Here is a 14,538-nt window from a genome sequence, read left to right as displayed (position 1 = left end):
GCAAGACAAGGTAGTTTTGGGGTGTTTTGGGGCTGTTTTGGGGTTTCTGACTGGTTTTGGCCTGTTTTGGGTCTGTTTGGGGTCTCCAACCCTGTATCCCAGAGCAGAAGCTGGAGAAGGTGGTTTTGGGCTGTTTTTGGGGGGTTTTGTGTTGATTTTGTCCTGTTTTGGGTCTGTTTTGGGGCCCTGACCCTGTATTTCACAGGAGAAGCAGGACAAGGTCGGTTTTGGGTATTTTGGGGTGTTTTGGGTTGTTTTTGTCCTGTTTTGGGTCTGTTTTGGGGCTCTGACCCTGTATCCCACAGGAGAAGCAGGGCCAGCCCGGGTCAGGCGCCCCGTCTCTGCTTCCTCACAGCTTCCCCTCCTCCCTGGCAGAGCATGAGCCTCACAGAGTCCTTGGTCAGGGTAAACATCACTTAGCAACAACCGAAGACCAAGAGGAAAAAATCATTTTCTTAGTGCATGGACCAATCCCTATAATGCTGCCGAGTCCATTCGGTCCATGATGTTCAAAGTTCATTCTCTGTTGGGATGATGGCTGGAGGGAAGTCAGGGCCAGTCGCTGGTGACCTGGAGACATCTAGTTGATGGGCTATAAAAGCATTACACAGCAGGCAACAGCATACAATTGAGTTCACTGGCTGTTTTCCCCTAAAATCAAATCCCCTTGAGGTATACATCGGATTTCCCCATCTTCCCGCATTACCCACCAAGTATATCCAGGTCCCTGAGCAAAAGCAATCCCACGAGTGGGTTTGCCTTTACCTGAAGCAGGAATTACCCAGACTGTCTTCCCCAGCAAATTCTTCATATGCACCACGGGAACTTTGTCCCCCTCTACAATATGTAACAGTTCTGACTGGGCTGGGCCAGCCCTGTTGGCAGATCCTCTGGTGTTGACCAACCAGGTGGCCTTTGGTAAGTGTGTATCCCAATGCTTGAAAGTTCCCCCACCCATTGCTCTCAGTGTAGTTTTTAACAGCCCATTGTACCGTTCGATTTTCCCAGAGGCTGGTGCATGGTAGGGGATGTGATATACCCACTCAATGCCATGCTCTTTGGCCCAAATATCTATAAGGTTATTCCGGAAATGAGTCCCATTGTCTGACTCAATTCTCTCTGGGGTGCCGTGTCGCCACAAAATCTGTTTCTCAAGGCCCAGGATAGTGTTCCGGGCAGTGGCATGGGGCACAGCGTATGTCTCCAGCCACCCGGTGGTTGCTTCCACCATGGTAAGCACATGGCGCTTGCCTTGGCGGGTTGGTGGCAGTGTGATATAGTCAATCTGCCAGGCCTCCCCATATTTATACTTCAACCATCGTCCTCCATACCAAAGAGGCTTTAACCGCTTGGCTTGTTTAATTGCAGCACATGTTTCACACTCATGAATAACCTGGGCAATAGTGTCCATTGTTAAGTCCACCCCTCGATCACGGGCCCATCTATATGTTGCATCTCTGCCCTGAGGGCCTGAAGTGTCATGGGCCCACCGGGCCAAAAATAATTCACCTTTATGTTGCCAATCTAAGTCCATCTGAGCCACTTCAATCTTAGCCGCTTTATCCACTTGTTGGTTGTTCTGGTGTTCCTCAGTGGCCCGACTCTTGGGTACATGGGCATCTACATGACGTAGCTTCACCACCAGGTTCTGCACCCTGGCAGCAATATCTTTCCACAGTGCAGCAGCCCAGATGGGTTTACCTCTGCGTTGCCAGTTGCTCTGCTTCCATTGCTTCAACCACCCCCACAGGGCATTTGCCACCATCCATGAGTCAGTATAGAGATAAAGTACTGGCCACTTTTCTCGTTCAGCAATGTCCAGGGCCAGCTGGATGGCTTTCACCTCGGCAAACTGACTCGATTCACCCTCTCCGTCAGCAGTTTCTGCAACTTGTCGTCCAGGACTCCATACAGCTGCCTTCCATCTCCGATGCTTTCCCACAATACGGCAAGAGCCATCAGTAAACAAGGCATACTGTTTTTCACCTTCTGACAGTTTATTATAGGGTGGGGCCTCTTCAGCGCGCATCACCTCCTCCTCTGGTGACATTCCGAAATCTTTGCCCTCTGACCAGTCCATGATGACTTCTAGAATGCCTGGACGACTGGGATTTCCTATTCGAGTTCGTTGTGTAATTAGTGCAGCCCATTTACTCCATGTAGCATCGGTTGCATGATGTGTAGAGGAGACCCTGCCTTTGAACATCCAGCCCAGCACGGGCAGCCGGGGTGCCAGAAGAAGCTGTGCTTCAGTGCCAATCACTTCCGAAGCAGCTCGAACCCCTTCATAGGCTGCCAGTATCTCTTTCTCAGTTGGGGTATAGCTGGCCTCAGATCCTTTATATCCCCGACTCCAAAAGCCGAGGGGTCGACCTCGAGTCTCCCCTGGAGCTTTCTGCCAGAGGCTCCAGGTAGGACCGTTCTCCCCAGCTGCAGTGTACAGCACATTTTTTACATCTGGTCCGGTCCGGACTGGTCCAAGGGCTACTGCATGAACTATCTCGCGTTTAATTTGCTCAAAGGCTTGTTGCTGCTCAGGGCCCCATTTAAAATCATTCTTCTTCCGGGTCACATGATAGAGTGGGCTTACAATCGAACTGTAATTTGGGATGTGCATTCTCCAGAACCCCACTGCACCCAAGAAAGCTTGCGTTTCTTTCTTATTAGTTGGTGGAGACATTGCTGTTATCTTGTTGATCACATCTGTGGGGATCTGTCTACGTCCATCTTGCCATTTTATTCCCAAAAATTGAATCTCCTGTGCAGGTCCCTTGACCTTACTCCGTTTTATGGCAAAACCAGCTTTCAGCAGGATTTGGATTATTTTCCTCCCTTTCTCAAAGACTTCTTCCGCTGTATCGCCCCACACAATAATGTCATCAATGTATTGCAGGTGTTCTGGAGCTTGCCCCTGTTCCAGTGCATTCTGGATCAGTCCGTGGCAAATGGTAGGGCTATGTTTCCACCCCTGGGGCAGTCGCTTCCAAGTGAACTGGACACCCCTCCAAGTAAAAGCAAACTGTGGCCTGCACTCTGCTGCCAAAGGAATTGAGAAAAATGCATTGGCAATATCAATCGTGGCATACCACTTGGCTGCTTTTGACTCTAGTTCATACTGAAGTTCTAGCATGTCCGGTACGGCAGCACTCAATGGTGGTGTGACTTCATTCAGGCCACGATAGTCTACTGTTAGTCTCCATCCTCCATTAGACTTTCGCACTGGCCATATGGGGCTATTAAATGGCGAGCGGGTCCTGCTGATCACTCCCTGACTCTCCAGTCTACAGATCAGCTGATGGATGGGATGGCTTTTGCCATTCTCTCCCAGTCAGGCTGATTTCAGCCTCCAGCACAGTCAACTCTTGGGATCCTCCTGTCACTCCAGAAATATAGATGGGTTCCACCCCTTATCAGCTTGATGGCATCAGGGTACACTGTGCACCGGTATCTACTAGAGCCTTATACTTGTGTGGGACTGATGTGCCAGGCCATCTGATCCACACAGTCCAGTAAATCCGATTGTCCCCTACCTCCACCTGGCTGGAGGCAGGGCCCCTCTAATGGTCATCACAGCGTTGGACACTTAAATCGGGGTAAAAGGGATTATTCTTCGTTATCACTGAACTGCTGAGTTGAGTACCTCGAGAGAGGACACCTTCAACACCGGAGCGGGGGGGAGATCAGCGTCCAGGAGCCTCAACTCAGAGTGACAAGAGCCACTGAGGGAGCCTCAAGTCCTCGAGAGGACCTGCCCAGGACCCCGCAGCTCAGCTGACGCGAGCAGCTCACTCACACGGGGCGGAGCCTGAAGCAGTGACACAAACCCTGACTGGTTAAAAACCTGCCCCAGGGAGTGCAAGAGACCAGGAGCGCGGCCAACTGAGTGGGCAAACAGAGCGGGTCGAGGCAGTTTGTGCGGGAGTTTGTGCAGGCAGGTGAGCGGGATGGCGAGCACTCGTCGTATGAGCAGGGCCCGGTCCGGGAGCTCTGCTCTGGCTGCCCCGGCGGTGGCTGCGTAGGCACCCAGACAGAGCCGATGAGAGGGGAGGCTGCAGTGCAGAGCTCGGGGTGTAGACAGTGCCTGCACTGGTCTAGTGAGGGGAGGGTGCACAATGGGCAGGGCTGCACTCGGTGCTCCCTGGTGGAGGTCCTCCTGCAGCAGGGGCTGAGCTGGGGGATGCTGTTAATAGGCTGTGAGATGTCAGGGAAGCTGAGAGGAAGCAGGAATGCTTGCTCCAGGCCCAAACTGTGCAGGGGCCTCAAGCTTCACCTCTAGCTCATGAAGGAAAGAAGGAGGCCGTTAACCTGGGAAGCTGGGAATTAGTGACAAAAAAAACCAACAAATAAAGTAGGAAAAGGACAACCAAAAGCAAGGGGCTTCCCCCTAAATCTGTTGTCCCCAGGCAGATCCGCTTTGCTGTCCTACAGGGGGCTAATGAGAAAGAAACAGCCGGCTGATGCACTGGTAAAGAAGATCTCTACTGGTGCTGCCAGGAAAAAGTGGTGGGTCATAGTAGTAGGGGACTCTACACTGAAAAGGACAGAAGCACTCATCTGTTGGCCTGACCCCGTCTCAAGGGAGGTGTGTTGCCTACCAGGGGCATGCATCAGGGATGTGGCAGAAAGGCTGCCTGCTGTAGTACGTCCCATGGACTATTACCCACTTCTGGTGATACATGTGGGTGCTAGGGATATAGATAGTAGTAGCCTGGGGAACATAAGGAAGGACTACAGAGCCCTGGGGGAGGTGGTGAGGGGCTCTGGAGCTCAGATAGTCTTTTTGTCAATTCCCCACGATACAGGGGAGGACGTTAAAAAAGCTAGGAGGATTAGCCAGGTTAATAACTGGTTAAAAGGGTGGTGTCATAGTCAGGGGTTTGGGTGCCTTGAACATGGGACCCAAGCTTGTAGGCCAGGTCTAGTGGGGGCTGGTGGAGCTTTCCTGATGATAAGGAAGGGAAAGAGCAGTTTTGGTAGGAGGCTTGCCAGACTGGTCAAGGAGGCTTTAAACTAGATGTGTTGGGGGAGGGGGGCATCATTCCATCCCAACACACCCAGTCAGTTGCCAGCACATATAATAATAAATGCTCAGAGCAATGTAGAGATATCCCAGCCACTCCAGCCAATGAGCCGGCTTCATTTGGAGCTCGGCTCAGATGCCTCTATACAAATGCCCGTAGCATGGGGAACAAACAAGAGGAATTAGAGATGTGTGCACGTCTACGGGGGTATGATATAATAGGCATCACAGAAACATGGTGTGATGGCTCCTATGACTGGAGTGTTGGAATGGAAGGTTACAGGCTCTTTAGAAAAGACAGGCCCGGCAGGGAGGGAGGGGGGTGTTGCCCTTTATGTTAGGGATAGGCTGGAGAGTATGGAACTGTGTCTGGGGACAGGTGAGCAGTCCACAGAGAGTTTGTGGGTCAGGGTTAAAGGGAATATAGCTATGGGAGAAATTACTGTGGGGATCTGTTACAGACCGCCTGATCAAGGAGAGCCTGTGGATGAAGCACTCCATAAGACAGATACGAAAAGCCTCATGCTCACAGGCCCTAGTTCTCATGGGTGACTTCAACCACCCTGACATCTGTTGGAAGGACGGTATGGTCTGGCACAAGCAATCCAGGAGGTTCCTCAATTCTGTGGAAGACAACTTCCTTCTGCAAGTAATAGAGGAGCCGACAAGGAGAGGTGCCATGCTTGACCTCATTGGAAATGTGACGCTCCAGGGCAGCCTTGGACGCAGTGATCACAAGATGGTCAAATTTGAGATCCTCAGGACAGTGAGAAGAGAGTGCAGCAAGCTCACTGCCCTGGACTTCAAAAGAGCGGACTTTGCCTCTTCAGGAACCTGCTTAGTAAGGCTCCATGGGATATAGCCCTAGAGGGCAGGGAGGCGCAAGACTGTTTTTTAATATTGAAGGATCACCTACTACCAGCTCAGGAGTGTTGCATCCCAACTAGAAGAAAGTGCAGCAGGAGGGCCAGGAGACCTCTTTGGATGCATAAGAAGCTGCTGAGGAAAGTTGAAGTCAGGTGAAGTTCCCGACAACTGGAAAAAGGGAAATATAACACCCATTTTCAAGAAGGAGAAAATGGATGACCCGGGGAATTACAGACCAGTCAGTCTTACCTCTGTGCCTGGCAAAATCTTGAAGCAGATTCTCCTGGCAGGCATGCTAAGGCACATGAAAATCAACAAGGTGCTTGGTGACAGCCAGCATGGCTTCACTAAGGGGAAATCCTGCCTGACCAATTTGGTGGCCTTCTGTGATGGCGCTACAGAACTGATGGACAGGGGTAGAGCAGTTGATGTCATCTACCTGGACTTGTGTAAAGCGTACGACACTGTCCCACACGACATCCTTGCTTCTAAATTGGAGAGACATCAATTTGATGGATGGACCACTGGGTGGATAAAGAACTGGCTGGATGGCCGCACGCAAGGAATTGTGGTCAATGGCTCAATGTCCAGCTGGAGACCAGTAACGAGTGGGGTCCCTCAGAGATTGGTGTTGGGACCGGTCTTGTTTAACATCTTTGTCGCTGGCATGGACAGTGGGATTGAGTGCGCCCTCAGCAAGTTTGCAGATGACACCAAGATGTGTGGTTCGGTTGATACCCTGGAGGGAAAGAATGCCATCCAGAGGGACCTTGACACGCTTGTGAGGTGGGCTGATGGCAACCTCATGAAGTTTAACCATGCCAAGTGCAAGGTCCTACACCTGGGTGGGAGCAATCCCAGGCACAGCTACAGGTTGGGCAGAGAAGAGATTCAGAGCAGCCCTGCAGAGAAGGACTTGGGGGTGTTGGTCAATAAGAAAATGAACATGAGCTGGCTTCAGTGTGTGCTCACAGCCCAGAAAGCAACTGTATCCTGGGCTGCATCCAAAGGAGCGTGACCAGCAGGTCAAAGGAGGTGATCCTGCCCCTCTGCTCTTGTGAGACCTCACCTGGAACATTGTGTGCAGTTCTGGTGTCCTCAACATAAAAAGGACATGGAACTGTTGGAACAAGTCCAGAGAAGGGCCACGAGGATGATCAGGGGACTGGAGCACCTCCTGTATGAAGTTAGGCTGAGAAAGTTGGGGCTGTTCAGCCTTTAGAAGACAAGGCTGCGTGGAGACCTCAGAGCAGCTTCCAGTATCTGAAGGGGGCCTATAGTGATGCTGGGGAGGGACTTTTCATTAGGGACTGTAGTGACAGGACAAGGGGTAATGGGTTAAAACTTAAACAGGGGAATTTTAGGTTAGATATAAGGAGGAAATTCTTTCCTGTTAGGGTGGTGAGGCACTGGAATGGGTTGCCCAGGGAGGTTGTGAATGCTCCCTCCCTGGCAGTGTTCAAGGCTGTCGTGGTTTAAAGCCAGTCAGGTAACTCATTCGCTCACTTCCCCCCCTTTCTTGCCCTCCCCCTGCTCCCGGAGGGACGGAGAGGAGAATCAAAAAGAATGCAACTCCCACGGGTTGAGATAAGAACATTTTAGTAACTAAGGTATAACACAAATCACTACTGCTACCACCAATGATAATAATGATAAAGGAAATAACAAGGGAAGAGAATACATCATCTCACCACCAGCCGACCGATAACTCGCCCCCCCAGCCCGACCAAGCTCTGACCGATACCTCCTCCAACCCTGCAGTCTCCCAGCCCTTCCGGCTAACTCCCAGTTACATCCTGGGCATGACGTGCTGTGGTATGGAATACCTCTTTGGTCAGTTTGGGTCAGGTGTCCTGTCTCTGCTTCCTCCTGGCTCCCCCTCCTCCCTGGCAGAGCATGAGGCTCACAAAGTTCTTGGCCAAACCAAAACATCCTTGTTATCAGCTCTGTTCCCGAGCTGAAAGTCAAAACACTGCACTGCACCAGCTACCAAGAAGGAGAAAAATGACTGCTACTGCTGAACCCAGGACATTATCCACCCCTTATTCCATACCATTCACGTCATGCTCAGATCCCACATTTTCAATATACCATCACTCTTATCTTAGTGCATGGACCAGTCCCTATAAAGCTGCTGAGTCCATCTGGTCCATGATGTCAGGCTCCATCTCTTGTAACAGAGCAGGAGAGGCTGTGTGCAGTGTTCACACTCGTGAATAACCTGGGCAATAGTGTCCATTGCTAAGTCCACCCCTTGATCATGAGTCCATCTCTGTGTTGCATCTCTGCTCTGATGGCCTGAAGTGCATTGGGGCCACCAGGCTCAAAATAATTCACTGTCCCCTTCAGCAGTTTCTGCAGCTTGTTGCTGGGGACTCCACACAGCTGCCTTCCATCTCCGACGCTTCTAAAGCACTGGGGGGGCCCAGTGGACTAGATACTTGCCCATACTGTCCCACACACCCTGCTACTCATGACTGTCCAGCCTTGGGGAAAACCTCTTGGTCCCCCTATATCGTTGTCTAACCCCAGACAAGACCCAAACCTGACTCTGCTTAACTTTTGAGATCAGACAAAATGGTTGTGAGTAAAACACAGTCTGTGTGTGTGCCAACATGCTGATCAACATCACAATCAGCAGACAGGTCCCAAGGACACCCAAAGGCCATTCGAAACCTCCAGAACTCTCAAACAATGCTGCTGTACTTGTCACTGGGGCTGGTGTAGCTGCTGTACTTGTTGGCTCTCCCACCGCCAGCTTCTCTTTTCCTGAGTCCAGCTCTTCCTCCTCTGCCTTGCTGGGAAATGCTGCGTGCTCTCCTGCATCCTCCTGGGGCTCGGCGGGCGGCTGCCGGGAAACGCTCTCTGCCGTCGCGGGGCTGGGCTCGGCCGCGGGGCTCGGCTCCTCCGCCGCCTTCTCCCGCTGCTCGGCAGCCGCTTCCTTCCTCTCCTCGACCACCCCGACCTCCTCCACCGGCAGCCGTCCCCTCGTGGCCTCCGGCCCCGCTCCCGCCGCCGCTTGGTCCCCGGGGCCGCTCTCCCGGTGTCGTTATCTCAACCCTTCGTGCCCCACGTTGGGCGCCAAAAGAACTGTCGTGGTTTAAACCCAGTCAGGTAATTCATACTTCCCCCCCTTTTCTTGCCCTCCCCCTGCTCTCGGAGGGACGGAGGGGATGTGCAACTCCCATGGGTTGAGATAAATCCACAAACACAGACCTGGCTACCACCAATGATAATAATGATAAAGGAAATAACAAGGGAAGAGAATACACCACACATCCCAGGAAGATTTTAGTTGGGACACACTTCTGGCCACATGCTAACCTATGTGTGCCTATCACAAGTCCTTAGCACTGCTCCAGCTCACTTACACGGGATAAATGTATTGGATGCTCATATCAGGTATCACAGAATCCCAGACTGGTTTATGTTGGAAGGGACCTAAAAGCTCTCAACTTCCAACCCCTGCCATGGGCAGGGACAATTTCCACTAGAGCAGTTTGCTCCAAGCCCCTGTGTCCAACCTGGCCTTGAACCCTGCCAGGGATGGGGCAGCCACAGCTTCTCTGGGCACCCTGTGCCAGCACCTCGGCACCCTCATAGTGAAGAATTCCTTCCTTACATCCAATCTGGATCCCCCTGCTTCAGTTTGAACCCACCACCCCTTGTCCTATCCCTACACTCCCTAATGAAGAATTCCTCTCCTGCATCCTTGTAGCCCCCTTCAGACACTGGAAGCTGCTCTGAGGTCTCCAAGCAGCTTCTCTTCTCCAGGCTCAACAGCCCCAGTGTTCTCAGCCTGGCGCCATACGGGAGCTGCTCCAGCCCCTGAGCATCCTCGTGGCCTCTGGACTTACTCCAGCAGCTCCATGGCCTTCTTATGTTCCCTGCAGAGAAGGACTTGGGGGTGCTGGTCAATGAGAAAATGAACATGAGCCAGCAGTGTGTGCTTGCAGCCCAGAAACCAACAGTATCTTGGGCTGCATCCAAAGGAGAGTGGCCAGGAGGTCGAAGGAGGTGATCCTGCCCCTCTACTCTCTTCTTGTGAGACCTCACCTGGAGCACTGTGTGCAGTTCTGGTGTCCTCAACATAAAAAGGACATGGAACTGTTGGAACAAGTCCAGAGGAGGCCACGAGGATGCTCAGGGACTGGAGCACCTCCTCTATGAAGACAGGCTGAGGAAGTTGGGGCTGTTCAGCCTGGAGAAGAGAAGGCTGCCTGGAGACCTCAGAGCAGCCTTCCAGTATCTGAAGGGGGCCTATAGGGATACTGGGTAGGGACTCTTCATTAGGGACTGTAGTGATAGGACAAGGGGTAATGGGTTAAAACTGAAACAGGGGAAGTTTAGGTTGGATATAAGGAAGAAATTCTTTCCTGTGAGGGTGGTGAGGCACTGGAATGGGTTGCCCAGGGAGGTTGTGAATGCTCCATCCCTGGCAGTGTTCAAGACCAGGTTGGACAGAGCCTTGGGCAATATGGTTTAGTGTGAGGTGTCCCTGCCCATGGCAGGGGGTTGGAACTGGATGATCTTAAGGTGCTTTCCAACCCTAACTATTCTATGATTCTAGGATTCTATAGACACCAAAACTGTATCAGAACTGCTGGGGATACCAGAGCTGTATTGAACCTTTGGTCCTTCCCTCAGATCTTCAAGCTCGCTTGGGATGAACAGTTATCAAGCAGGCAATGGAGACAGTGGTCACTGCCTTACCTCAAGGCTGAGCCTCCTTTTTGTGGGAACTACTTTCATTTAGCACAATTTAAACACAAAACACCATGGTGCTGTCTCAGTCCTGCTATTAAATAACTGATACTTATTTGGATGAATTATCGAAGACTCAGTCCATGCTTAAAATCACCTGACCCTGTTTGAAGAAAACCATTTGTTCCCCAAACTCCTTCTGGCTGCATCAACACCTCCAAGACCAGTTCTCCTGCAGAGACCTACCCAGGAAGACAGGCCCAGGACAGTTTGCTTTGTATTTCCCCATCTATCACATACCTCTTCTTTTCAGTGTTTCCCTGAGGAAGCCCTTTACATCCACAGAGATCATCTAATATTGCATTGAAGGGAGCTGAAAACAAACACAACAAAGCATCCTCTGTGTGGAAATATTGAATGATAACCTTGTCCCAGTCATTTAGAAAAGACAAAGGATGGGGTAATGAGAGGAGAAAACCAAGCTATGAAAGTGTGGTGAAGGAAGAAGGAGAAGTATACAGGTGGCTTTAGATGTTTTCAATGTCAACCTGTTTTTCTGCTGGAAGGCACCAGACTGACAGTCCAGGAGATGCACTGGAGGAGGGAAGAAAAGGATTTCTGAGTGGTTTTGAATGTCTTTCTTCCCCATTGGGTACTGGGCTAAACCGAAGGCTTGTGAAGTGGGAAAATCAATATAACAGAGGGAGAAATAACCCTCAACCTAATTTAAAAAAGAAGAACAATATAATTCAAAGATTAGTGAAAAGAACTACATGAATCCAGAAAGAGGCACTGAGAATACCTGGGTGTGCTTGTGCAGGGTGAATAATGAAGCTTGAAGTCCCAGATACAGACAGCTGGGTACTGCCCTTGCTACATAAGCTTTGTCAAGATACCCAGGCAAGCAGCACCTTGGCTGTTCAGGGGCGAGGAAGACCCCTGATCCTCCCTCTCACCTGCACTCAGGCTCTTTACACCCCTACTTAAATTCTCAGCAGAGCAGAGGCTCAGATATGACTCGTCCCCATTTAGCACAAAGGCTTTGTTGACCAACAGACTGTCAGAGCTTTATTTCACAGAATCCCAGCCTGGTTTGTGTTGGAAGGGACCTTAAAGCTCCTCCAGCTCCAACCCCTGCCACGGGCAGGGACACCTTCCACTGGAGCAGCTTGCTCCAAGCCCCTGTGTCCAACCTGGCCTTGAACACTGCCAGGGATGGGGCAGCCACAGCTTCTCTGGGCACCCTGTGCCAGCGCCTCAGCACCCTCACAGGGAAGAGCTTCTGCCTAAGAGCTCATCTCAGTCTCCCCTCTGGCAGGTTAAAGCCATTCCCCTTGGCCTGTCCCTACAGGCCCTTGGCCAAAGCCCTCCTGCAGGTTTCTTGTAGTCCTTTTCAGACACTGGAAGTGCACTCTAAACGGCTTCTCAGCCTGGCCCCATAGGGGAGGTGCTCCAGCCCCTGAGCATCCTTGTTGCATCTCTGGACTTGCTCCAGCAGCTCCGTGTCCTCCTGGTGTTGGAGACACCAGAGCTGTATCAAATCCTCTTGACCTTCCACCAGTTCATCATTGAGGAAATGCTTATAAAGTAGGCAATGGAGACAGTGGTCAGTGCCTTACCTCAAGCCTGAGCCTCCTTTTTGTGGGCACTACTTTCATTTAGCACAATTTAGACACAAAACACAATGGTGCTGTCTCAGGCCTGCTATTAAATACCTGATACTTATTTGGATGAATTACTGAAGGCTCAGGCCTCGCTTAAAACAACCTGAAGCTGTTTGAAGAGAACCATTCGTTGTGCTGGTTCTCCATACCCTACACTTGCTGTAATAATGACCAGTAGTGAGCAATAATGACCAATAATGGCCAGTAATGCTCAATTCCATAATCACAGATTCCACATATTCCTTCCTTACCTCCACAGTACTGTAGGGCTCCAAATGTGCTTTCAAACCCTGCATAGATGTGGCAGCAGCTTTCTCTCCCACAGCCTCCTCAGAGCCCCCTTCACCTCCTTGTTCCTCAGGCTGTAGATGAGGGGGTTGAGGGTTGGGGTGAGGATGCAGTAACACACCGACACCAGCTTTGCCTGATCCCATGAGGATGCCTCATGAGGCTGGACATAGGTGAGGATCGCGGGTGCGTAGAAGATGGTGATGGCAGCCAAGTGGGAGGCGCAGGTAGAGAAGACCTTCAGCCTCCTCGTGGCCAAAGGGATCTGCAGGACGGTGTGGAGGATGTAGGTGTAGGACACCAGGATCATCAGGAGAGAGCCCATGACGTTAAACACAGCGTTGTAAACCTGCAAGACCTCATTTGTGCTTGTGTCTGAGCAGGAGAGCTGCAGGAGGGTGGGCAGCTCACAGAAGAAGTGGTTGATGCTCCTGGCCTGACAGAAGGACAACCTCCCCGCCAGTGTGATGTGCACCAGGGAGGTGAGGAACCCGATGGTGTACACCAGCACCATCATGCCATAGCAACGCGCCCTGGTCATGGTAGTGGTGTAGAGCAGGGGCTTGCACACAGCCGTGTATCGGTCGTAAGCCATTACCCCAAGCAGGAAGCACTCACAGACAGCCAGAGCCACGAAAATATACATCTGGGCAAAGCAACCCCAAAAGGAGATGTGGCTTCTCCCCAGCAGGAAGGTCTCCAGAGCTTTTGGGATGATAGCAGAGGAAAGGCAAACATCCATGCAAGATAAGTGGGTCAGGAAGAAGTACATGGGGATGTGGAGGTGGGGGTCAGTGTTGATCAGCAGGATCATCGTCAGGTTCCCCAGCACCATTAAAACATAGAGGGAGAAGAAGACTGTAAAGATGGTGGTTTGTAGCTCTGGGGCATCAGAGAAACCCAAAAGGATGAAGCCGGAGAGAACCGTGAGGTTTCCTGTATCCATCATTTCAACAAGTTGATGGATTTGGATTGAAATGAAAGGAATCAGTGATTGGAAGAGGAGAGTTTACAGGTCATGGAAGGAGGGGCTGGCCACTTGGGAGGAATATAAGGCTGCTGCTAGAGGATGTAGGAAGGCAGCTAGGAGGACTAAGGCCTCCTTAGAATTAAACCTGGCAAGAAGGGTCAAGGACAGCAAAAAGAGCTTTTTCAAGTACATGGCAGACAAAACTAACACCAGAGGCAATGTCGGCCCACTGATGAACGGGATGGGTGCCCTGGTGACAGAAGATGCAGAGATGGCAGAGTTACTGAATGCCTTCTTTGTCTCTGTCTACTCTGCTGCAGGCAGTCCTGAAGAGCCCTGTACCCCGGAGACCTTAGATGAAGTCAGGTCGACGGAGCGACTTGCCTTAGTCGATGAGGAATGGGTTAGAGATCAGTTGAGCAATCTGGACATCCATAAATCCATGGGTCCAGATGGGATGCACCCGCGGGTGCTGAGGGAACTGGCGGAAGTCATTGCTAGACCACTTGCCATCATCTTTACCAAGTCTTGGGAAACGGGAGAGGTGCCTGAGGACTGGATGAAAGCAAATGTCACTCCGGTCTTCAAAAAGGGCAAGAAGGAGGACCCGGGTAACTATAGACCGGTCAGCCTCACCTCCATCCCTGGGAAAGTGATGGAACACCTTGTCCTTGGTGCCATCTTAAGGCACATCAAGGATAAGAGGGTTATGAGGGGCAGTCAACATGGTTTCACCAGGGGGAAATCATGTTTGACCAATCTCTTAGCCTTTTATGAGGAAATAACGCGGTGGATGGATGATGGCAGAGCGGTAGATGTGGTCTACCTTGACTTCAGCAAAGCATTTGACACAGTCTCCCACAGCATCCTCACGGCTAAATTGAGGAAGTGTGGACTGGATGATCAGGTAGTGAGGTGGACTGCGAACTGGCTGAAGGAGAGAAGCCAGAGAGTTGTAGTCTATGGGGCGGAGTCTAGTTGGAGGCCTGTAACTAGTGGAGTGCCTCAAGGATCAGTACTGGGAC

At 51.3% G+C, this 14,538-nt stretch overlaps 1 protein-coding gene across 1 annotated transcript; it reads right to left on the bottom strand.

The window, feature by feature from the left end:
• Window positions 1-12,538: 12,538 nt before the first annotated feature.
• LOC134160079 (olfactory receptor 8I2-like) lies at window positions 12,539-13,489 on the bottom strand. The gene has a single exon (XM_062611725.1). It carries the CDS (start codon window positions 13,487-13,489, stop codon window positions 12,539-12,541), a length of 951 nt encoding a protein of 316 aa, XP_062467709.1.
• Between the last annotated feature and the right edge of the window lie 1,049 nt (window positions 13,490-14,538).

Source organism: Pezoporus occidentalis, unplaced genomic scaffold (genome assembly GCF_034315485.1).
Source record: "Pezoporus occidentalis ecotype Australia unplaced genomic scaffold, CSIRO_AGI_Poc_V1 ctg1567, whole genome shotgun sequence".
NCBI classification, from domain to species: Eukaryota; Metazoa; Chordata; class Aves; order Psittaciformes; family Psittacidae; genus Pezoporus; species Pezoporus occidentalis.
This window is presented reverse-complemented; position numbering and strand designations above follow the sequence as displayed.

Coding starts and splice junctions, on each gene's coding strand:
- LOC134160079 (XM_062611725.1), bottom strand. CDS start 13,489: ATGGATACAGGAAACCTCACGGTTCTCTCCGGCTTCATCCTTTTGGGT.